At 47.6% G+C, this 25,344-nt stretch overlaps 1 protein-coding gene across 3 annotated transcripts; it reads right to left on the reverse strand.

The window, feature by feature from the left end:
* Window positions 1-341: 341 nt before the first annotated feature.
* On the reverse strand, window positions 342-17,970 carry HMGCL (3-hydroxy-3-methylglutaryl-CoA lyase). Of its 3 annotated transcripts, XM_057541021.1 has the most exons (10): window positions 17,832-17,896; window positions 15,807-15,957; window positions 13,059-13,142; window positions 11,128-11,235; window positions 10,316-10,411; window positions 7,524-7,672; window positions 5,141-5,204; window positions 3,499-3,687; window positions 2,020-2,145; window positions 342-1,018 (listed from the first exon to the last, which is right to left on the reverse strand). In XM_057541021.1, exons 4-10 carry the CDS (start codon window positions 11,215-11,217, stop codon window positions 917-919), a joined length of 816 nt encoding a protein of 271 aa, XP_057397004.1. In that variant the 5' UTR covers window positions 11,218-11,235; window positions 13,059-13,142; window positions 15,807-15,957; window positions 17,832-17,896; the 3' UTR covers window positions 342-916. The 3 variants fall into 3 exon arrangements, with proteins under 3 accessions (XP_057397004.1, XP_007175175.2, XP_057397007.1); XM_007175113.2 differs by lacking the exon at window positions 15,807-15,957 and having other exon boundaries at window positions 17,832-17,970; XM_057541024.1 differs by lacking the exon at window positions 17,832-17,896 and having other exon boundaries at window positions 10,316-10,430; window positions 15,807-15,940.
* Between the last annotated feature and the right edge of the window lie 7,374 nt (window positions 17,971-25,344).

Genomic DNA, 25,344 nt, shown 5'->3' on the forward strand with positions numbered 1-25,344 from the left:
CCTGCGCTCTAGAGCCCGTGAGCCACAACTATTGAGCCCGTGTGCCACAACTACTGAAGCCTGCGCGCCTAGAGCCGGTGCTCCAAGACAAGAGAAGCCGCCGCAATGAGACGCCCACGCACCACAACGAAGAGTAGCCCCCGCTCACCACAACTAGAGAAAGCCCGCGCGCAGCAACGAAGACCCGACACAGCCAAAAATAAATAAATAAATTTATAAAAAAAATTAAAAAAAATAAATAAATAAACTGAAGTCTATGTTTTCCTCTTAGAGGAAATGTCGTAAAGATGCTTTATTCCCTCTCCCCTATGTACACACATCTGCACAACAGAACACTGGAATGGTTATGTCATTAAACCTTTAATTACGTAAGCTGTTTTCAACAATCATGTTCAAAGTGGAGATTTTCCAGAGGTGCTGGAGTTGGCAGGTGGCCACCACAGCTCAGCCCTCACCCCTTTACCAAATGCCCTCTGCCAGCTGAGGAAAAAACTCCTCCCTGCCCCTTTGCCCTACAAAGTCAGCGAGCGATGGCCCCAAGGATATGGCAGCATCAAGCTGTGTAGAGTGGCCAACTGGCAGGTTTCACCCAGAGATGAGACTTGAGGATCAACCCAAGTCAGAGAATTGGGTTCCCAAGTGCCCTCAGGCATCCAACTCCTGGGCCTTTGGGTCCATGGTGAAGGGAGACCTCCAGCTGCCCAAGCCTCTCACTCATCCTCAGGTCAGGAAGGGAGGGCCTGAGGCCGGGCAACTCCAGTCCACCTCCTTTCCGCCAGGAGAGACCTAGGTGCAGAGCTGGCAGTGAGGTGCCTACTCCTGTTGATTTCATTCCCATTTCCACATGCCCATCTGTGAGTCATCCACACATGTCCCTATTCCCACACAGTCCCCAGGGCTTCGGGGGGCAAGGGGCTCACAGTTTACAGGTAGCCTGAGCCACTTTGGAGCTGGTTCTTCTGTTCAGGGCTTGACAGATAAAGGCCCCAGCTTCCAGGAGCTTCTGGAGGTTCACACCCTTTGAGAAACAAGTTAGAGGATGCAGTAAGTCACGACATGCCCTCAACACCCAGGGAAACATCAGACTGGACAGAAAACTGTGTGAGGGTGAAGACAACCAGGCTCTCGTTCCTCTGACGACAGGATACCCGTTGCCTGTGAGGTGGTGTCCTCGTGGCATGTGGGGTTCCCCTCTGACTGCCCTCAATGTGTGAAATGGTTTGTAGCGCCGCCACCAGGGAAGGGAGCTCGGTAGTCCTGTGTGGTTCTCCAACTCCAGGGTCTAGCACAGGCCTGGCCCACAGTGGTCAGACACTGAATACTGAAGTAAGGACCGTGAGGCAGAGAGAAACAGGAGTAAAAACACCAACTAAAAGGGCCACACTGAAAACCTTGATAACAATAGCTCCTATTTACTGATGCATACTATCTGCTTAGCTCTGGGCCAAGCATTCCACATTTTCTTATGCTCATAATAACTCTGTGAGATAGGTGCTGTTATTATTCCCATTTCTTAGGCCCAGAGCAGTGAAGTAATCTGTCAGGTCACACAGCCTGTGAGTGACAGGACTAGGTTTTAAACCCAGTTCTGTCTAATCCAAAAGCACAGATGCTACACTGCTTCCAACCCACACTGAAGGCCCTTACTGACTCCGGCAGAGCCCTGCGGGGCTAATTCTACTGCCCTCATTTTTCAGAGAACAAAACAAAGGTCCAGAGGAAACTGACTCGTTTCAGGTCATGGCTTTACTCTTTCAGGGCTCTTTCCCTACACCCCAGTGCCTACTCAGACAACCGTCAGACTCACACTGAGGGCCTGCCTTCTCGTGGCCTCCATCTGCCACACTCTGTTATCCCAAAACATATGACAGAACGGCCCTAATCTCTTGGCACCCTTCTCTTAACTGCACCAGCACCACCACAAAAACCCTGAACAAACCCAGCAGCTTCTGTCCTCCAGCTTCAGGCAGAGCTCTGGTCAGTTCAGGGCTGTCGCCACCAGGAGGCAGGTGGCATTACCGTGTGAACGCCCAAGCCGGCCAGCATGTAGACCAGGTCCTCGGTGGCCAAGTTTCCCGATGCTCCGTGTGCATAGGGACAGCCTCCAAGTCCCGCCACAGAAGAGTCCACGACGCTCACTCCCATCTGCAAACAAGGATGGTGAAACACGGCTGTCACTGTGGGGACCAGAGCCTACAAAGCCGGTTCTTGTAAACCTACCATCTGCTGCCTGAAATTCTTTGGCTTATGATTCTGTCGATGTGAAAATCCCACTGAAAGAAACTGTTCCTCTTTTTAGTTCCTAAAACAGTGTGAGTCTTTTATGCTACACTGTTTCCTCTGCCAGGAATATCTATCCTCCTTCCTTTCATGGGTGACTCCTCACCTTCTCCTTCTCAGCCTAAAAGCCACCTCCTCAGAGGGGCCCTTCCCGATCACCGACCTAAACTAACCTTACTCTCCCACTGTTGAGGTTTCAGACCCCTGTTGCTTCCTGTGTTCACTCACCCACCCCCGCTCCCTCACCCCACGTCAAGCCTCTAACCCCACGGGGGCCTATCCCATTTCCCTAGGTCAGTCGCTCCCACTTTCCTAAGATGACTGTTTCACTTTCTCCTCTCTCCTTAAACCTCAACTCTGAGAAAACAGACCCAGAAGGTAATAGAATCATCTGGCTTAAAGACATGAGCCTCAAGGAGGTAATGTGAGAACTAAAAAGAGGGGAAAAAATAAGGTGGCCCAGGATTGCTCTAGCTAACCTAAAGACAACCGGCTAGACTTAGACTATCACTACAGCAAGGCAGCCTGTGGTCAGACACTCGGAATTTTCCGTCTAAGGGGCTGCTGGGCCATGGGACCCTCATTCTGGGCCAGCCCGCAAGAAGTAAGCCTCAAAAGAAACCCAATCTGAGGTCTGAGTCCAATCTTTGGGGAACAGCATTAAAGGTTCTCCCTCTGCGTGACCTCTGCCTCCCTCCCTCCCTCCCTCCCTCCTTCCTGCCTGCTCTCGCTACACACAGGCACATGCACTTGCACTCACAGCCCTGTGTGCCAGGGCGGGGCCAGGGCACCTGAGTCCTCCCTGACCCCACCTTAGTCTTAAAACGCAGTGCTGCCTGGTCACCTTTCCGCTTCCCTTTTTCAACTGCTTAACTTCTTCGTGTCCTTCAGGCCTCCCCTGGCGAATCCTCCCTGACCTCCCCAGCTGGGACTGGGGCCTTCCCGAACCCCATGCTTCCTCCCTGCGTGGCATCTGTCACAATGCATTAGGATTATCACCTGATTCTCGACTGTCTCTCCTAACAGACAGATGCAGGCACTTTCAGGGCAGGGTCACATGTTTGTGTCCGCCATGGCCAGCCTGCGGCCTGGCACACAGGTGTGGGCCTTCAGCACAGTGAATGCTTGCTGAAAGAATAAATGAAACATAGCTGTCCTGCCACCATACCCTTTGGGAGAATGGACATGTGCCTCTATTCTGGGACATGCCCTGATTACCTGCAGGGCCATCAAGGTGTTGGCCAGGGCCTGGCCATAGGTGTCATGGCAGTGGACAGCCAGGGCAGCCACTGGCACCTCGTGCATGACAGCGGACAGCATATCCTTCATGGTCCCGGGAGTGCCAACGCCAATGGTGTCCCCCAGAGAGATCTCATAGCAGCCCACTGAGTACATCTTCTTGGCGACCTGGGGAAACAAGCAGGCGCTTGGAGGACCCCGGATTCCTCAAGCCAGGGGTCCTTGGCCTACGCAGAACACCTCCACGTCTGAGACACTAAATTCCTATCAGACCACAGACTCCTTACAACTTCATGAGTGGGAATGATAATCCTCCTTCTACTCATCAGGAGACTGGGACGTAAGCAGCAGAGCCGGCCACTGGGTGCAGGCCCTGGGGCCCCAACCCCTGTGCTTTCTTCCCGCGCGTGTCTCAAACTCCATCCACTCCTTCACTTACCACCTTCACACACTGTGTCAGACCCAAGGACCAGAATCAGTAGAATTGATTCCTTTCGCGTAGCTCTATCCTTGGTAGGAAGATGTGTGAAACATGGGTCTGAGGTGCTAGTTATATATTTTTAAGGGAAGTACCTAACTACTAAAATTTTTAGAAGCGCACCTGTCCACCCCTAAAATCACTGCAGAACCAGAGAGTATACGCCCCACCCGGGGAGGTGCTGCTGCACACTGTTCCACTGGAGAAGCGGGAGGAAGCGGGAGGTGGGGTCAGGGACGTGGTGGTGCTCAACGGCGGTCTGCTGGATAAAGAAACCGGTGCGCCCCCTCCGCGGCCGCCCATGTGGGCAGAAAGACCAGGAGCCATGGCAGCCAGCGGGCGGCAGAGGGTGGAGCCAAAGGGGCAGGCTTGGGAGTGACGCGACGCTGGACGTGACCACTTCTGCTGCTCACTAGCTATGAGGCCTTGGCCACGGACCTAACCTCCCTGAGCTTCAATTTCTGCTTCTGAAAAACAATGACGAGCCTTTGCAGGGATACAGGCAGGACTGGCGGCCACAGGAGGCTGAGATTCCGGACGAGAGCAGCCACTCTCAATAGGCAGTTGCTACTGTCACCAATGCTCACTTCTGGGTGCTGCCTGGTGTGTGGGAAGAGCAAGAGGGCTCTAGAGGTAAGCAGATGGGGGTTGAGACCTGGTTTCACCATTTGCAACCTGCATGGCAAGTTAGTCTCAGTTTCCTCAACTGTAAAATGGAATAACAATAACACCAAATTTGCTGGGTGGCTTTGAGGACAAAATGACATAAGTTCTTGGGTTGTTCATTTCCCGCCCTGTGTTCTTCTCAGAGGATGTCAATGGCCTCTCCAACCACTACAAGGGACCCCTCTGCAGAGGATTCTCACCTCACATCACCGGTCCACCGACCAGACTGGAAACGGACTCAGGGGCTTTCACCCTGGGGTAGAGGGCAGGGGCTTCAGGGACTCCATGCCAGGCCAGGAGGTGGCCCTCCAGGGGTGAGTGCAGGGCTGTGCTCTCAGAGGGGCTTAATGAAGGAGCTGGGCAAACAAATGAAATCCGTGACCCACCATGAAAGTGTGGGGAGAGCAACCTACGCACTCAGGGGCAGGCACGGGAGCCAAACCTCAGGAAATCCCGCCCCCCGCCCCCCACACGCACCTCAGCTACTTTAGCCGGGGAGATCTTCCCTTCGTAAGGGCATCCAAGCACGCAGGAGACGTACCTGTGGGAAAACAGGGAGGACTGGTGTCAATGCCCCCGGGCTCTCTGGCCAGCAGAGCTGGGGCAGGGTAGCTGCTTGACACACATCCCTGGTTAGCCTGCACCCAAACCTGCAGCCGGGCAGGAGGCCAAGGGCCTGGGTGGAAGGCTAATTCAATGCTGGTGAGCCGGACGAAGGCACTGCTGCTCAGTGCCAGGAGGGGCCAGCGCAGCGCCACAGCAGGGAAGGGAAGAAACTAACAGGCCTGTAGTTCAGGAAGCAGGCGACACACAGAGAGGCAGCCAGAGATCAACCAAGGAGGAGGAGAAGCTGAAGAGGGCAATATGGGCAGCCAGCTGAGCCGCACAGAGTGGGGCCACGCTCGGGAGAGGACCAAGGACGGATGAAACCAAAGCGGGAACAAAAAAGCTGGGCCAGCCAAGGGCCAAGGGATCGGCTGCTCCAGTTGAGGGGCCAGAGGGTTCCAACACTCATTTATTCAACTGATATATACCGAGCTGCCCACAGCGTGCCAGGCACTGGGGAAGTGCAGTGAGCAAGACTGAAAAGATCCCCACCGCCACGGAGCTTAAGGTTTCAAGTTAGGGAGACAGCCGGTAAAAAAGTGATCTAATAAGGGAAGGAGATAATCTCAAAAAGTGACGTGCTATGAAGGAAAGACAAGGGAAGTGTGACAGGAGCAACCAGAGGAGGCCAACAGCAGTAGGATGGCCCAGGAAGACCTCTGTGAGGACGTGAAGCTGGAGCTGAGATGGGGGGAGAGCCGTGTTCCAGGCAGAGAGAAGAACCAGTGTAGAGTCCCTGAGACCGAAGAGTAGGTGTGTTCAAGACACAGAACAAAGGACAAAACAGCTGAGGTATGGGCAGCAAGGGGCAAAGAAGTACAACATGAGGTTGGAGAGGAGGCCACCGGCCTGATCATGGGGTCTTGCGAGTTACGGTGAGGAGTCCGGATCTTGGGTGTAGCCAGCTTCTGTGTCCACCCGCCCCATTCAGGCTGAGGCTCCATTAAAACCTTTTAGAGTCTTACAAAGTACTCTGCATATTACGAGGCATGATAAATGTCTGCTGGATAAATAAGTTTCAGATTCAAACATCTCAGTGTATTTTTCCATCTTAATCCTTCTTCTTACTCTCCAATCACTGCTGAGCACAGAAAAGCTAAAGAAATACTGAGGAAAGAGCACAGGCTTGGGAGTCACGAAGACCTGACATGCCCTTGCTTCCCCATCCATCTATCCGCCCGTCGGTTTCTGAGCACCTACTATGTGCTAGGCCCAGAGCTGGGAGAGGGAGTACAGCAGGGACTGAGGTGGGCTCTGCCCTCACGGAGAGCACAGTCTAGTGGGGGATGGGAGGCAGAGGAGAATTTAACAAGCAGGTAAGTGCTTTGTTAGAGGATGTTCAGGGGACTCTGGGAGCCCAGAGGAGGGACACCAACTCCGCCTAAGGGAAGAGAAAGCTTCTTGGAGAAACTGGCATCCATGAGAGGACCTGAAGATGAGCAGGAGTTAGCCCTGACAAGTAGGATGTAGAAGGAAGAGTGTTCTGAGTCTACAGAAAGCACGTACAAAGGTCCAGAGGCAGGAGAGAACTGGGCCATGTGACAAATGGAAAGAAATTCCAGTTGGCTGGAATGCAGTGTGCTGAGGAAGCAGGGCCAGAAGAGGGACGTGAGCAACGAGGCTGCAGAGAGTGACAGGGGCTGAAAAACGCAGGGGCTTGTAAACCATGTTGAAAAGTCTGGAGTCGGTGAGTCACTGACAGGTTTTTAACCAGGGAGTGATGTGATCAGATGTGCACTTCTGAAACAGCGTTCTGGCTGCAGTTTGTTGTGTGACCTCACAGCAGACTCTTCATCCTTCCCGAGCTGCAGTTTTGTCATCTGGAAGTGGGGACAGAGGCCTCCTTGCTGGGCGACTGTGAGGCTACAATTAGATAATACATGGACAACGCCTGGCACTACTGCTATTAAAGATGTGATGTCGGAGACATCTTAGAGGCCAAGGGGATTCCTCGGGGATGTGTGAAGAGTTGGTGGTGGAGCCAGGATTAAACTGACCTCCACAAACCCTGCTTAGTGTCTGTCCTGCTAGATTCCTCTGGTGAACTGACCCAAAAATCAGGTTTGGGGAAAGCACTTGCCAGGATTTCTTCTGACCAAATTTACTTGGGAAAAGATGTCTGGGTGTGGAGCTTGGGCTGCCTGCACCCAGGATAAGGAGTCTGTGAGGGATGGTTGCTGGAGTTAGAGCCTGGCCCTACCCAGAATGGTACTGAGCAAATAGAGAGAGGCAGCAGCAATGTGGTCAGACTCACCCCCGCACAGGGATACTGGCCGCCCGAGCTGCCTTCAGGATTTCGTCAAACCGCCGCACGCTCTCATCTATGGAGCAGTTGACGTTCCTCTTGCTGAAGAGCTCGGAGGCAGCTCCAAAGACAGCCACTTCCTTGGCTCCGGCAGCAACCTGCCAACAGCCAGGTGAATTCCTTTCAGCACTTTTCTCTTCAAGGAACACCCACACAGAGTGGCAAAAACCTTTGTCTAATGGTGAGTTTTATGATATATGAATATTATAAGTTGAATTGTGTCCTTCCCAAAAAGACATGTTGAAATGATGACCCCCAGTACCTCAGAACGTGACCTTGTTTGGCAATAGGGTCATTGTAGGTGTAATTAGTTAAGATGAAGTCATATTAGTCCCTCTTCCCTTATACGATTGCACCCATGTGAAGACAGACACAGAGGAAAGGCCAGCGAAGGTGGAGGCAGATACTGGAGAAACGCACCTACAAGCGGAGGAACACTGAGGATTGCCAATCATCACCAGAAACTAGGAGAGAGGCGTGGAAAGATTCTCTCTCAGAGCCCTCGGAGGAACCAACCTGGACTTCCCTGGTGGCGCAGTGGTTAAGAATCTAGCTGCCAATGCAAGGGACACAGGTTCGAGCCCTGGTCCGGGAAGATCCCACATGCCACGGAGCAACTAAGCCCGTGAGCCACAACCACTGAGCATGCGCTCTAGAGCCCACGAGCCACAAGTACTGAGCCCACACACCTAGAGCCCACGAGCCACAACTACTGAGCCCGTGCACCACAACCACTGAGCCCACGTGCCTACAGCCCATGGTCTGCAACAAGAGAAGCCACCGCAATGAGAAGCCCATGCACCGCAACAGAGAGTAGCCCCTGCTTGCAGCAACTAGAGAAAGCCCACGCACAGCAACAAAGACCCAACGTAACCAAAAATAAATACATAAATAAATTTAAAAAAAAAAAAAGAAGAAGAAGGAACCAACCCTACTGACACCTTGATTTAGGACTTCTAGCCTCCAGAACTGTGAGAGAATACATTTCTATTGTTTTAAGCCACCTAGTTTTTTCATATTTTATAATGGCAGCCCTAGGAAATTAATACAGTGAATTATATCTCAATAAAAAAGAAGCCTTGGCCTCCCCCAAGGACCAACATTGCTGCTGCCGTCGCCACCCTGGAAGTCACTCTTTTTTTTTTTCAAGTCGTAAATTTTTTAATTCTAGAAAAGAGAAATCCCATTCACACATCACAGGTGGGAAAGTAAACTAATAGACCATTCTGCAGAAAAAACTGACAATACTTAACAATTTCGTTTCAAAAGCACATATCTTAGAGAAATTCAATTTACAAATGCAAACAAGGAGGCATAAACAAAGGTGTTCACTACATCACTGTTATAATGAATAGAGGGAAAAAAATCTAAAAATCTACCAATAGGGAAATACGTAAATAATGGAGCCTCTACATTGCTAGTTCAGCAGATACACTATGGAACTCAATTACGTAAAGTAACAAAAGCAAGTTTTCATTATATTCTACTCCCTCTTGAAACCTCTCCAAGGATTTTTTTAATGCATTCTTTTTTTAAATTTATTTTATTTATTTATTTTTGTCTGCATTGGGTCTTTGTTGCTGTGCGCAGGCCTTCTCTAGTTGTGGTGAGCGGGGGCTACTCTTCGTTGCAGTGTGCAGTCTTCTCATTGAAGTGGTTCTCCTGTTGCGGAGCATGGGCTCTAGGCGCACAGGCTTCAGTAGTTGTGGCACATGGGCTCAGTAGTTGTGGCTCGCGGGATCTAGAGTGCAGGTTCAGTAGCTGTGGCACACAGGCTTAGTTGCTCCACGGCATGTGGGATCTTCCCGGACCAGGGATCAAACTCGTGTCCCCTATTTACTTGGTGACTGAACACAAATGTCTTTTATTTTAGGTGTTGAATAAAAGACTGATTTTGTGGAATTTGTGCTAAAATCACTGGCAAGACTTTTTTCTTCAAAACAGTCTAGTAAGATTTCCAGTATATTCTGGCCTTGCTCCGTATTAATGTCAGGTGCCCTGGAAGGTCGGCAAAATCTTCTACTGTAGTCATTTTTGAGATGATCCAGCCCCCACGCAGCCATGTTCCGGCCCGGCTCAGCCCGCGCAGGGGTTGGGGGCGGAAGTCCACACAGGCCGCAGCTCCAAGCAGCCCAGCGAGGATGGAGTCACCCGAAGAGCAGCCAGGCGGAAACCCAGTAGCACCTTAAGCAAAAGACGGCGGGAGATGGCGGGAACTAGGGAGCCGCGACCCAGCCTGGAACTCACTCTTCAAAGAAGCTTTTTGCCTAAATTCGGAATCAACATCTCCAATGACGTTCTCATGTAAAATTATAAGAAAGTTGACAGATACTAGCAACTACCTTTAACTCTTGTGAAGAGCTCGATCACCTTTCTTTAAAGAGGAGATGGGCAACAACAAGAAGAGCTAACGTTTATTAAGCACTTATCTTCTACTAGGCTCTTACTAAGCAACTCATGTGCATCCTATCTTCTGAAATCCTCACAATGTTAGGTACCATCATTAACCTTATTTTATAGGCAGAACCTGAGGCTCAAAGAGGTTTAGCAGCTTGTCAAGATCAGAGAGCTGGGAGTGGCAGGGCCAGGACTGCCCCCAGGTCTGTCTGACGGTGCCCATCACCGCTGGAGACAAGTCATTCAGACAGACATCCTGGGACAGGGACTGAGCCCAGGGACAAGACAGAGGCCAATGTCATCAATTTCATTTCAGGGGCCCCCACCAAAAACAAGTCTCTTACCGCTGCCTGGAAGCCTTTGAAATTTGGGGTCAGCACTGGGTAGCTGATGCCAGGAAATTTCTGGATGCCCTTCATGACTTCAGCGTGGTCAGCCATCTGAGAGCCAAAGGAGACACTGCCAAGTCACCACCAAGGGCCGGCAGAGAGTTCAGGTAGAGAAAACCGTTTTAGCACAAAATCTCTGTTCTCCAGGACCCTTGGAGAATGAGTCCTTTTGCAGAGCTGAGTCTCCCCAATGCTTTTACTATCTGTTTGACTGCTGATGAGCGAGAAGGCTCTTTGGCACGGGTGAGATCCCCAGTTTCTCCATATGGTTAACGCTGTCCACTCTACATAAGGAGTAAGAGCAGCAATGGTACTTGTAGCCATTTGCTGAGAATGTGCTCCGAGCCCGGCACTGTGCTCAGCTGTCACCTAACTCAGTTGGAACAGGACCTTTCTTCCCACTTGACTATCTCTGTGAAGCAGGAGTCGCCAGTCTTTCCCCTTCACAAACGCAGAAGCCACACCTCTAGACAGGCCTAGAGATTCTAGACTTCTTAGAGGCAGAAGAGACCTGAGAGGTCATCTTGAAGCTGGAGAGGGGAAGGCCTCACCAAGCTCACCACGCAAGTCGGGGCAGAGCCAAGACTGAATCCAAGCCACCTGCTTCCTGGGGCATGCTCTTTTGCTGCACACGCTACTATGAAGCACAGAGAGCTCTCAAAGCCAGAGACCTGGAAACCTACACTCCTGACTTCTACTGACTTCCAGGGCAAGTGCAAAACTTTACATCCCTCTCATCTGAGACATGCCTGAGGGCTGGGGCTCACCTGGGGAACCCATTTGGGAGACACAAAGCTGGTGGCTTCTATAACAGGGAGTCCTGCTTCGGAGAGCATGTCTATCAGTTTGATTTTCATTGGAGTAGGTATAATATTCTGTAATGCAGAGAAAAACCAGAAAAGACAGGTTGGCAAAGTCAGTAATAAAATGGTCTCAGAATGCAGCATGTTAGTTCAAAGCTTTTACTACAGCAAGCACTTCACTACCTCAACTTTCAAATACTAACATGAATTCACATGTAATCCTGGCCAACAGGTGCAGAACAAGGTTTGTCTTCGAGTTCTACAGATAGCATTTTGCAGTGGAAGCAGTTTCTCACTTGAAAATGAGTTAATACTGACATGGAAACAATATTTTCCTGTCATACAGGCTTTTAAACTAAATTTTTGTTACGTTATGACCCCATCATAAACAAATTGCCATGGCCTGAAAGGGCAGAGATGACTAACCTTCTGGGTCCTATGAGATGTGGCCTCCAAAGGGTCACACCCTCCCCCTTCCATCTCTCAGCTGGCACAGGATCTCATCCTCCCATGATCAGCCTACTGCTTCTCTCTTTCCCTCCCTCACCATGTCTAGCTGCTCACCAGACTCTGTGGACTCCTATCTCCAAATCTACCATCATTATCCCATGTATGTTACGGCATGGTCACAGTCACTCTACCAATTCATCCCACACAGGAATCCTTCTAAAGCACAGTCTCCATTATCTCACTCTCCTGCTCAAAAGCCTTCCATGGCTCCCTAGTACTTACAGGATTAGGTCAAAAATCCTAAAAACTCCAAGTCCTTCTCGCCAGGCCCTTCCACCCCCAATTTCTCTCCCACTGCTTTAATTTAATCTATTCCACAAGTAATTTTTGAGAGCCTTCTATGTTCCAAGGATTGTGCTAGGAGCTACAGATACAGCGGTGAGCAGAACAGACATGATCCTGTCCTCAGAGAGCTTACAGCTTATTGTTTCCAACCAACACTCACTATTAAAGGTAGGCTGATCATGCTTTAAAAAAAAAAATTTTAAAAGAGGTTTTCTTATTGAAAAAATAATTACTACATGATTATTTCAGAAAAACATGGCAAAAACAAAAGAAAATCACCCTTAAAACCTCCCAGAGAAAACTCTCTCAATACCCTGATAGGTAACTTTCTAGATCTGTGCAGTCCAGTACATTAGACATGAGCCATACGTGGTTATTTAAATTTAAATTAATTAAAATTACATTAAAAAATTCAATTCCCCAGCCACACTAGTCACATTTCAAGTGCTCAACAGCCACAAGTGTCTAGTGGCTAGTGTCTGGGACAGCTCAAGCCTAGAACACTTGTGTCTTCATAGGAAGTTCTATTGGACAGCACTGTTCTATGATCCTTTTCTAGGCAGATGCTCCCACACATATATAAACTTTTTCGTTTCTTACACAAAAGTATAAGATTAAATATATATATATAGACACTATCTTATAATCTGATTACATCTTAATATACTCCTATATTATTAACGGCTTCACAATATTCCATTTTATGAAGTCATTAATGTATTTGATTTATCTTTCCCCTACTGAACATTTAGGTTGTTTCCAACTGTTCTGCTGTTACAACAGGGTTTTAAGGAACATCCGCAAGGGTAAATCTTTGCATGTGACTTTCATGACTTCCTTTGGACAAATCCCCTTATGTGCAATTGCTGGATCAAAGGCACACCCTCACCTTCCCTCTGCACTCCTGCAGCACTTACCATCCACACCCCCCCCCCCAACAGGGCCTTAAGGTGGACCCGGGGTCACAACACTTGTGCCTGAACTGTCACAGGTGCCTGCCTGGCCTCCCCGACCCGGCCCTAAGTTGGGTATAGTTCTGCACCCACCACATGGAACGCTCAATGCCTGCAAAAACTTTTTTGGTTGATTTCCATCCTTACCTTTTCATTTTGTAGTCCGTCTCGGGGACCAACTTCCACAATTTTCACTCGCTTTGGGAAAGTACCCACAGATGAGGTGCTAACCTTTGGTTTAAAAGAGGAAACAAAAAGTAACAGGAGGAAATTGTCACAATTCTCCAGGGGGGCAAATCTGAAAGAATGTATCCATCTTCACTAATACTGAGACAAGAAGCAGTATTTCTCACCCTTTAATTCACATATGCTCTGTTTTAGAATCAAGAACAAAAAAAAAATTTCACTTAGAAACAGGAATAGAGTAAGACAGCGCTCCCCAACCTCGTTGGCACCAGGGACTGGTTTCGTGGAAGACAATTTTTCCACGGACTGTGTGGGGGGGGAGGGGATGGTTTCGGGACGATTCAAGCACATTACATTTATTGTGCATTTTATTTCTATTATCATTACATTGTAATATATGATGAAATAATTATGCAACTCATCGTAATGCAGAATCAGTGGGATCCCTGAGCTTGTTTTCCTGCAACTAGATGGTCCCATCTGGGGGTGATGGGAGACAGTGACACTTGAAGTGTGTTGCTTATGTCCAGTCTACTCCGTAAGATGCAGCTTGTCACTTGCCACTCACTGATAGGGTTTTGATATGAGTCTGCAAGCAACTGATTTATTATCGTCTCTGTGCAGTCAAACCTCTCTGCTAATGATAATCTGTATCTGCAGCCATCCCCAGCACTAGCGTCACCGCCTCAGCTCCACCTCAGATCATCAGGCATTAGATTCTCACAAGGAGCGAGCAACCTAGATCCCTCGCATGTGCAGTTCACAGTAGGGTTTGCCCTCCTATGAGAATCTAATGCCGCCACTGATATGACAGGAGGCGGAGCTCAGGCGGTAATGGGAGTGATTGGGAGCCGCAAATGAAGCTTTGCTCCCTTGCCCACCGCTCAGCTCCTGCTATGCGGCCCGGTTCCTTACAGGCCACAGACCGATGCTGGTCCATGGCCCGGGGGTTGGGGACCTCTGGAGTAAGTGATTCATGCTCCCAGTACAGGGCCATTTCCAACTCTCCTTTAGTCCAGACCCATTTCCAACCGCCTGACAGTTGAGCATTTAGGTTTTTATTTTTTTTAATTATTTTTAAAAAATATTTATTTATTTAGTTGGTTGCACTGGGTCTTAGTTGTAGCTCGCTGGCTCCTTAGTTGTGGCATGTGGGCTCCTTAGTTGTGGCTCACAGGCTCCTTAGTTGTGGCATGCATGTGGGATCTAGTTCCCTGACGAAGGATCGAACCCTGGCCCCTGCATTGGGAGCGTGGAGTCTTAACCACTGCGCCACCAGGGAAGTTCCTAGGTTGTTTTTTTTTTTTTAACGTGATGATCCATTTATTTATTTATTTATGGCTGTGTTGGGTCTTCGCTTCTGTGCAAAGGCTTTCTCCAGTTACAGCAAGTGGGGGCCACTCTTCATCGCGGTGCGAGGGCCTCTCACTATCGCGGCCTCTCTTGTTGCAGAGCACAAGCTCCAGACGCGCAGGCTCAGTAACTGCGGCTCACGGGCCTAGTTGCTCCGTGGCATGTGGAACCTTCCCAGACCAGGGCTCGAACCCGTGTCCCCTGCATCGGCAGGCAGACTCTCAACCACTGCGCCACCAGGGAAGCCCCCCTAGGTTGTTTTTTTAAACAAACCTATTTGCGCTCTCACAGATGTCCCCAAACAGAACTTTAATTTCTCCTAAAGCCCAGTCTGACTTGAGTCTTCCTATCTCAGTAAGAAGCATCACATGCACCCTGTTGCCTAAGCCAGAAACCTGACTCATTCCTTCCCCACTCACCATGGCCTATAAGATTCTTATCACCTGACTCCTGCCAATCTCCGTGAACTCATTACTGGTTCCTTCTGTTCTGCACCCACCCCTCAGATGGGTCACTATACTCCAGACCCACCAGCCTTTCTCCCACAGCAGGGCCTCAGGGCTTACAGTTCCCTCTTCCCAGGATGCTCTTCACCTGGCCCTTCCCACATCTGGCTCCCTCTCATCTTTCAGTCATAGATAGGCCCCTCTGACTACCCTTTGTAAAGTTGCCAATCCCCTCACCCTCATTATTTTCTATTTCAGGACTATAATTACTTCCTTGAGAGCACTGCAAATAATGCCTGCTCAATGATTCCTCCAGTAGAATGTATGCTCTATGAGCGAGTTTGTCGTAACCTCCACTTCCTCTCACGTTTGACATTGTGCTTGGCACAAAGGAGGAACTCATTAGTTATAAAAACAACAAATAAATGCATGAAGAGCATACCTGCCCCAGAGGAGGGCAATTACTAAGTGTGGCGAGAAGTGCTCTTGGACTTTGTGGGGCTGTGGGGATGGACGGGGCTCTGTTCTCTTATAATCATAGGCTGGGTGATGACAAGGAGAGTGAGTCTGAGAGGAGATAAAACCTTCAGCAGTTGAAGACATTAAAAAAAAGGCCCCGAGTCTGCTCTGTATAAAGTCTGTCCTATATAAAGTCCTCTATAGGAAATCTCCCCCTCCCCACCACCACCGACTAATACAAGGTTTTTCTCCCCTCTTTCCTCTATTCTTCTTAGTACTACTTAATACTGTTTAAATTAATTACATTTTACCAGATTTGCTCTGGATAAACATATTGCAATGGGGCAAGGGGCGAGGGGTACTGGGAATCTGACAAGGATCCCAAATTCCTGCAACCCTTAAGGAAGGAAATATTCCCAGCTATGAATCAGCTGGAACTTAAACAACTCACCTGAATTGGCCTTGGTTTTAGCCAGCAAAGCTTCCTAGAGACTAAGGTGATGAGCCACTGAACTTCAGGAAGTCAACAGGCTAGGTTGGAAGGTCCCTGCAAGTTGAATCTCCCTCCAAAAGGGATGTTCAGCCTCTGCTGGTACATTACCCTAAAAGGATCGCACTGGAATGTAAGCTCCATGAGGTAGGGACTTTGTTTTATTCATTGTTATGTTTCTAAGGCCCTGCTACCTAATATGGGCTCAATAAATAACCAGTGAATGTTGTTGAAAGAATGTAAAACCTGTTTCCAAGTTCCTTTTATGAGAACAGAATAAACTCAATTCTACTTCCTTCCCCATAACAACTCTTCATGTACTAACAACAAAACAAGTATTTACTATTATTGAAGCATTTACTATTTGCCAGGCACTTAGAAGAGCCTTTTACATATTAACCCATATCATCCTCTCAACAACCTTATTAGGTAGGAACTATTATAATCCCCATTTTACGGTGAGAAATCTGAAGTCCAAGGAGATTAAGTAATTTTCCCAAGGTCACATGGTTAGCTGGTCACTGAGCTCATATCTGAACTCAGCAGTGTGGATCTAGAGCCTATGCTCTTAACCCCTAGGCCATGTTGCCTCTGTCACCCTTCGGTCCCCCCTGCCCCGGTCTTCTCTCGCCTTGGTTAAACACCCAGTTCATTCCCTCTGTAAAGTTCTGCATGGAAATAATCCCCTCTAACCACACAAATCCTGGGCCACAGCCTCCTGAGCTATGGTACCTATATCAACAGCTAAAACTGACTAAAGCCCAGTGCTAACTTCCAGACATCAGCACCTCATTTAGTCCCTACACGACAGGAACTAACACTATTCCAATTCCATAGAAGAGGAAACAGCCTCAGAAAGACCCCAAATCACACAGGTAGGAAGTGAGGAAGTTTGCATTTAACCGTCTGGTTCCGACATCAAGTCTGTGCAAGTTACCCCATGGAGGGAGGGCCTACTACCAGCATTTCATTACACCAGGAATTTTTTCAAATCACATTTACATCCACCATCTCATTTAATATTCTTAACTTTTCAAGTTGGATTTACTGGATTTATCTGCAATAAGCAATCGGTGGGGGAAGGTGGTCTAGTAGACACTCAAGTGGTTTTCTGAGAGGGGCCCCTACTGCCAAGACAGTGTAATTTTTACCAGTTTAAACTCCTCCTAAACTCTAAGGCAACAACTGAGCAATCACTTCCTAAGAGCTAGAACAATGTTAAATGCTTTACTTACGTTTTCCTTAATCTCCAAACCAACCCTGAGGTAACGTTTTTTCATGTCATAGATCAAGAAAACCGGGGTTTAGAGACCTGTCACTCAACCGAAAAAGTGGCTTCAGAACCACTGGGACATCTCAGCTCGAGCTTTTCCCAACACAATGTATTCAACCCTTTATACAATTAGGTCTCCTACACTTTCCTTCCACTCACTGAGCATGGGCGAGAGGTGGAAACACCAGGATCAAACTGGCCCAAAGTACAATTCCAAGGGAATCACAACTGGCCGCACGCGATCCAAGTCCTGCTCGGCACGCTGGGATAGCTCGCCAAGCGTCCCCAAACGCAACAAGAGCTGGAAATGGAGACGAACGGAGGGAGATGACCTGGCTTTCTCCACTCGAACTGGCAGGGTAATCATGATTTTCCTTAATGAGGGACTTGAAAAAGTCTGAAGCTCAATTAGCGGGAGACACATGCCAGGGTCACCAGAAAGAGCCTTGGCCAGGGAATTAGGACGCCTGGGATGGCGACCCAGGTCTCCACGACCCGGGCGAGTCGCTCCCCATCTCTGGGCCTCCGTTTCCCCATGCCCCTCAAGGGATTTGGACGGGTCAGAGAGGGTCCAAGATTCCAAAGCTCTCCCAACCCTGGCCTGATGAGCTCTCCGGCTTCGCCTCTCAGAGAGCAGCCGCTATGGGCCACGTCCCCGACCCTGACCATCACGGTGCCTTCAGGAGCGCCCCTGGGCGGGCCGGGGCACTTACAGCCCGGAGGGACGCCGAGCCCACCAGTCTCCGCAGGAGCGCCTTCTTCACTGTCGCCATCTTGGCCCAGCTTCGCCGGCGGCAACCCAGCGGAGCCCCACGTGACCACCGACAGCCAGGTGGGCAGGGCCCCGCCTGTGGGGCGGGGCCTCTGGAGCGCCGTGGTGACGCCCTACGCTGGCTCCGTACCCAGTCTGTCTACGTTTTTATTTCTTCTGGGCAGTGTTTTCTTAGCCATTGTTTATGCGCGCCCTTTGTGTGCCAGGCGAAGTGAGGCGCTAGGACTATAAAGATGAACAAAAATTAACCAAAGTCTCTGACTTAATGAGTTTGTAGTCTGGGAGGTGTGGGAAGACAGATATTAACAGTCACACGAATAGTTGTAGAATTACCTTCCGCATTAATAAGATGAAGCATTACTATTTGCCACGCGCTGTTCTGAGTTATTTGCATGTATTAAATCATTCATCACGATCTTCAGGACTTAAATGCAGGCAGTCGACTCCGGAGAGAGAAGCATCCTTTGATTGAAGAGTGAGTAAAATTTACCCAGGTAAAGAGGATACAAGAAAAGCTTTCCAGACAGAGCATAGCATATGCAGAGGCCCCGAGGCAAAGAAATTGAATGCTCAGAGCAGTGGTTTTCAAAATGTGTGTTGTACCTCATTGGTAATAATATCAATTTAGTGGGTACTTTTTCAAAGAAATAGAATAGAAAATATCAGAGTGCATTGTATAAGTAGTAAAGCTAAGTACTGTACTGCTTTACAAAACTTTTGTTTGTTAATGCATAACAAACTAGGTTGCACTATAAAATAAAATCCTTTCTGTAGGCTGCAATTAGAAATGTTTGAAAACATTGTTTTAGAAAGATGAAAAGAAGGCCACAATGACTGGAGAGCCGGCAGGGAGTTAGAAGGAGTCTTCCTACTAAGATGGGAGACATTGGCAGGGACTGTACCACAGGGCTTTGGAGAACACGTTAATAACAGCTATCTTAATAGCAATGATTTTGAAGGATTTTAAGCAGGAAGATACGATCAAATTTGCATTTTGTAAGTAGTCACCGTGGCTACTGGGTGGGTGGATATCCAGCTAGTAAGTGCACTGACTGGCATTCTCAGGAGAGGCAGAGAAGGCACTGTCCCTGTTTTCAAGGGACTCAGATTTTAGCTAGGGAGAGAACAAGACATGATATGTGTTTTGTTATGCTTCCACAGCACCAAAAATTTTCTCCATCATAACAGAGCACTACTGACAGAATCTTCAAGCCTGCAGCTAGAGGGCTGAACTTGACCCCAAAATACTAGCATGACATTTAAAATAAATATGACATTTGAGACTTGTACACTGAAAAGTACAAACCATTGCTGAAATTAAAGACGACATCAGTAAATGAAAAGATATCCGTGTTCATGAATTGGAAGATTTAATGTTGTTAGGATGTTAATACTACCCAAAAGTGGTCCACAGATTCACTGCAATCCCTATTTAAATCCCAGTGATGGTTTTGGCAGAAATAGAAAAAAAAAAAATCCTACATTTCATAAGGAATCTCAAGGACCTTGAATAGCCAACATGTTCTTTAAAAAAAGAACCAAGTTGGAGCACTCACACTTCCTGATTTCAAAACCTACTATGTTAATTTAAATGGTGTAGTACTGGCATAAAGGGGGACATATAGACCAATGGAAGAGAATAGAAAATTCAGAAATTAGCCCTTGCATATATGATCAAATAATTTTCAATAAGAATGCCAAGACCATTCAATGGGGAAAGAATAGTCTTTTCAACAAATGGTGCTGGGAAAATTGGATATCCACATGCAAAAGAATGAAGTTGGATCCTTACCTGATGCCACATACAAAAGTTAACTCAAAATGGATCAGAGACTTTAACTGGTTGTTCACTGTGGTGCCCACAATACCAGGTACATGGCTGGCACTAAGTAAATATTTACTGTAAGAGTAATACTAGCAAAGGTATGAGAGTCGGCCTAGGGTCACCTGCAGTTGGAATCTTATTTTAATTCAAGATGTGAGAAAAAGAACAACTGAAAAACTCTAAGTAAGTAGAATGAAGGCCAAAATAAAAGATAGAAAATTAAATGATATAGGGGAAAAAGTTACAATTGAGAGGGAATCATCCAATTAAAAAAAAAAGAAAACTGGTTTTTGAGACTAATAAAATTGACAACATTGTATAAACACATTGATCACACAGAAAAAAAGCCATGAATAAAAGAAGAGGACAGAATTAAAGACACTGCACTGTTTAATATACAAATTTATGGACAATAAATCTGAAAACTTTGTTGAAATGGATTTCCTGGAATATTATAACTTTAAAAAGTGGTTTGGGGGCTTCCCTGGTGGCGCAGTGGTTGAGAATCTGCCTGCCAATGCAGGGGACACGGGTTCGAGCCCTGGTCTGGGAAGATCCCACATGCCGCGGAGCAACTAAGCCCGTGTGCCACAACTACTGAGCCTGCATGTCTGGAGCCTGTGCTCCGCAACAAGAGAGGCTGCGATAGTGAGAGGCCCGCACATCGCAATGAAGAGTGGCCCCCGCTTGCCACAACTAGAGAAAGCCCTCGCACAGAAACGAAGACCCAACACAGCCATAAATAAATAAATAAATAAATAAATTAATTAAAAAAAAAAGTGGTTTGAAAATAAAAGAATTTCCCCACATCCACTAGAATGGCTATTGTCAAAAAGACAGAAAATAAGTGTTGGTGAGGATGTGAAGAAATTGGAATCTTTATACATGACTATATAAATGGTGAATATAAATGGTGCAGCTGCTGTGGAAAACAGTTTGGTGATTCCTCAAAAAGCTAAACTTAAAATTACCATACGATCCAGCAATTCCACTCCTAGGTATATACCCAAGAAAGCTGAAAAGGAGGAACTCAAAGAAATAACTTATTCATCAATGTTCATAGCAGCATTTCTCATATCCCAAAGGTGTAAACAATTCAGGTGTTCATCAGCTTATGAATGGATAAACAAAACGTGATATATATGTAAAATGGAATATTAGCCTTAAAAAATCCATTTGACCCAGTAATCCCACTCTATATACTCAAGAGAAATAAAAACATATGTCCACAAAGAACTTGTACACGGATGTTCATAGCAGCCTTTTTATAATTAGCTGGAAAGTGGAAGCAACCCAAATGTCCATTAAGTGATGAATAAGTAAATAAAATGTGGTGGTGTGCCCATACAATGGAATATTATTCAGCCATAAAAAAGAAATAAAGTACTGATATGTGTTGACATGCATCGACCTTGAAAAAATTATACTAACTGAAAGAAGCCAGACACAAAAGACCACATATTGTATGGCTCCACTTGTGTAAGGTACCTAGAACAGGCAAATTCACAGAGATAGGAAGTAGATTTGTGGTTAGCTAGGGCTGGGAGGGTGTTGAGGGGAGATGAGAGTGACTGCTAAAAGGTACTGGGTTTCTTTTGGGGATGATAAAAATATTCTAAAATTGATTGTGTCGATGGTTGACACCACTGTGAATATACTAAAAGCCACTGAATTGTACATTTTAAATGAGTGAATTGTATAATGTGAATTACATCTCAATAAAGTTATTTTTTACATGGCAAAAACATAATTAATAAATAAATTGAGGGTAAGTCCCTGAGACGACTGACGGTAGAGTCCATTGGGCCTCAGAGGCCCAGTCCCACCTTTCCACCAGCTCGAGGTTGACCGGCTGGGTCTATGGCCCAAGAAAGTCCCCCCAAGTGCGGTGTCCTGGGCCTGGAAAAGGTCTCCTCAGCTGCACCACATGTCCCCTGGTGGCCACTGTGGCAGGATTGCCTACCTTCAGAAAATTCTCAGCCCATTAACAGACTATGGGAGTCACTTTTATCAGTTTTCTAAGATAAGCACAGTGAAAAAATATTTTGATGGCAGATGGGAGGACGTGGCCTCCCAAAGTCCCCGGCTGAAAAGTCCAGACATGCCTTAGGCCACAGTTTTGTAAGGGGTTCAATCCACTCTTCACTGCAAACTATCCAGTCCTGGCCTGGTAATCCCGGCACTGAATTATTTGAGACATTTGAATTGAAGGCAAACCTAAGGAGTTCAACTTACTCCTCTCCACTGAGAAAGATCCTCCATAGTAGACTTACTAAGGATACTTGATATAATCTAGAGAGTTTAAGAGTTGGGGACACACCTTGAGCCTCCATTTTGTAAAGGGGTCCATCCACGTGGTTGCACAGCAAACCATCCTGGCCTGTGACCATCCACTGAGCTATTCCACTGAAAGAAACAACACACCTCAGATCTTGATTTTGTGAGAAGTCAGATCTACTCATCTCCATTGTAACCATTCTGGAATCTGGAATCCTGTCCTACAGTGTGGATTTACTCTAGACTTTAAGATGCAATCTAGAAGTCTTAGAGTTGGAGACATAGTCTGGGACTTGAGTTTGTAAGGCGTTGGATCTCCCTGTCTCCAATGGAACTATCCTGGAATCAAGCCCAACAGCGTGGATTTACTCAACACATTGGATGCAGTCCTGAAGACAGAGTTGGGACCATTCTTTGGGATGAAATTTTTAAGGATTTGGATCTACTCTTCTCATTAGAATCATCCTGGAATCACACCCCGAAGCATTCTAGACATTCAGTATCTACTGGAAAATTTACAAGTTGAGGACACACCGGGGGCCGTGATTTTGCCAGGAGTTGGATCTATTTGAGGATTCACCCAACAGGATTTACTGGGAACCTTCCATACCATCAGGGAGACTGGGGTGCCAAAGCGTCCAAAAGGTCTGAGATGCTGCCTGAAGCCATCTTGTTGCCCCGCCATCTCCTTCCGGTGGGAAATGGCGGTTGGAAACTTAGAGAAGTTGGAACTTCGGCTGTTGAGTCTCTTGCACAACTTTTGCTAATTTTGTTTTAGGTATTTTATATCTTTTGTTAAGGTAAATGGAATTTTTTCATCGTTTTCTAGTTTCTGGACTGTAGGTATGCAATTGCTTTTTATTGATGGATCCAAAAACCTGCTAAAGTATCTTATTAATTCTAATAACTTTTTTTTTGGCCATGCCCCGAGGCTTGCTGGATCTCAGTTCCCCGACCAGGGATTGAACCAGGCCCCGGCAGTGAAAGCGCTGAGTCCTAACAGCTAGACCGCCAGGGAATTCCCCTAATTCTAATACTTTATTTGTATATATTCTTTGAAGTTTTCTATGTGAACAATCCCATCATCCAAGAACAGTGACTGCGTGGTTTCATCCTTTCTGATTCTTACGCCCCTGATTTTTTTACTTGTTTTACTGCATTGATTAGGACCTCCCAAACAACACTGAATAGTAGCAGTGATGCTTGGCACGCCATCTCACTCCTGGTTGGAAGAGCTTTTTTCTAAACATCATGCCTTTAAGTATAATGTTTGCTGTAGATTGTTAGTGTTACCAAAAGCAAGTCGTGTGCTCGATGCACAATGAGGCCAAACAATACCGAAACATCAGAGTTTGGAACAGAGAAAGGTTTATTGCAGGGCCACGCAAGGAGACGGCTGGCTCATGCCTTAAAAACCCTGAACTCCCTGAAAGCTTTCAGCAAAGCCCTTTTATGGGAAAGGTGAGGGGGGGGCGTGGTTAGCTGTTGCAAACTTCTGGGGTCAGATCCTTTGTTCTTGAGGTCAGGTCACGATGTTCCTATAAACCTCCACTAAAACAAATGTTAGCAAATACCAATCAGAATCTTGAACGAAGAGACCGAAGCTGGTGAAGCTGTCGCCTTAATGGCAGTGTCCGTATATTTCGGTTGCTGAGGCCTCCATGGGCTGCGACCCATGGAGACTGCTGCCACCATTAGGTCAAGGGCTGGGCGCAGCCAGTGGGCGGCGTGGCAAGGGCTCTGGAGTTCTGCAGGACACAGCCCTCAGCCAGCCCCCCCGGGCCTCCCAGCTCACCCGCCGGCCTGAGGCCGGGAGGGGGAAGGCCGATCCACCTCTCACTGCGCTCTCTGCTGTGACCACTGGCAGGCCGACCGTTGGCGGAGCAGGATCTCCAACTGCTGCACGACAACGGTCTCGCGCTAATGGTCGTGCGCCAGTGGGCGCTTGCCAACAGTTACGCACCTGCCCGCCCCCATTACAGTGGCAGTTACACCTGCAGGTCAGGCTCTCGAGGCCGAGTGGGCACAGGCCTGTGCTGCCTCCTCGCCTTCTCCCCGGCCGCCTGCTTCACCCTCCTGTCGTAGTCATCCCCCCGGGGAGCTGAGCAGGAGTCACAGGTGGCCAGGCCAGGCTGGGGGCAGTGGCGGTGCGCGGGGCGGTGCAGCACAGGGCGAGCTGGCTCCGCCGGATGTGGTGCACGAAGCTGTCGCTCCTGTCCGGCCCCCCGCCAGGCTTGCAGCAGAGCCCCGGCCCGGGACGCGGCACTGCTTCCTCCTGGAGCCACGGTGCCCGGAGCTGCCGCTGCCTCAACGGCCCCAACGGCCACCCTTCTTCCCCATATTCTTTTCCATTATGGTTTATTACAGGATATTGAATATAGTTCCCTGTGCTATACTGTAGGACCTTGTTGTTTATCCATTCTATATATAATAGTTTGCATCTGCTAACCCCAAACTCCCAGCCCATCCCTCCCCATCCTCCCCACCCTCCCTCCCTCTTGGCAACCACCAGTCTGTTCTATATGTCTGTGAGTCTGTTTCTGTTTTGTAGATAAGTTCATTTGTGTCATATTTTAGATTCTACATATAAGTGATATCATATGGTATTTGTCTTTCTCTGTCTGACTTACTTCACTTAGTATGATAACCTCTAGGTCCATCCATTTTGCCGCAAATGGCATTATTTCATTCTTTTTTATGGCTAAGTAGTAGTCCATTGTGGATATAGATATAGATACATGTATCTTTACATATATATATATCACATCTTTTTTTTTTTTTTTGGCTCAAACAGGGATTGAACCCGGGCCCTTGGCAGTGACAGGGCAGAGTCCTAACCACTGGACCACCAGGGAATTCCCAACTATATATACCACATCTTCTTTATCCATTCATCTGTCGACGGACATTCAGGCTGTTTCTGTGTCTTGGCTATTGTAAATAGTGTTGCTATGAACATAGGGGTGCATGTATCTTTTTAAATTATAGTTTTTTTCCAGATATATGCCAAGGAGTAGGATTGCTGGATCATATGGCAGCTCTAGTTTTAGTTTTTTGAGGAACCTCCATACTGTCTTCCATAGTGGCTGTGCCAGTTTACATTCCCACCAACACTGTAGGAGGGTTCCTTTTTCTCCACACCATTTCCAGCGTTTGTTATTTGTAGACTTTAATGATGGCCACTCTGACCGGTGTGAGGTGGTACCTCATTGTAGTTTTGATTTGCATTTTTCTAATAATTAGCGATGATGAGCATCTTTTCATGTGCCTTTTGGTCATCTGTATGTCTTCTTTGGAGAAATGTCTATTTAGGTCTTCTGCCCATTTTTGATTGGGTTAGTACTGTAGTATT

Source organism: Balaenoptera acutorostrata, chromosome 1 (assembly GCF_949987535.1).
Source record: "Balaenoptera acutorostrata chromosome 1, mBalAcu1.1, whole genome shotgun sequence".
Taxonomy (NCBI): domain Eukaryota; kingdom Metazoa; phylum Chordata; class Mammalia; order Artiodactyla; family Balaenopteridae; genus Balaenoptera; species Balaenoptera acutorostrata.

Excerpts from the sequence above, each read along its gene's own strand:
- HMGCL (XM_007175113.2), bottom strand. The coding sequence starts at position 17,891 with ATGGCGACAGTGAAGAAGGCGCTCCTGCGGAGACTGGTGGGCTCGGCG. Across the intron at positions 11,236-13,058 it reads ACGGACTACAAAATGAAAAG|AATATTATACCTACTCCAAT; the intron begins GTAAGGATGGAA and ends TCTGCATTACAG. Across the intron at positions 2,146-3,498 it reads ACACCTTGATGGCCCTGCAG|ATGGGAGTGAGCGTCGTGGA; the intron begins GTAATCAGGGCA and ends CCTTGTTTGCAG.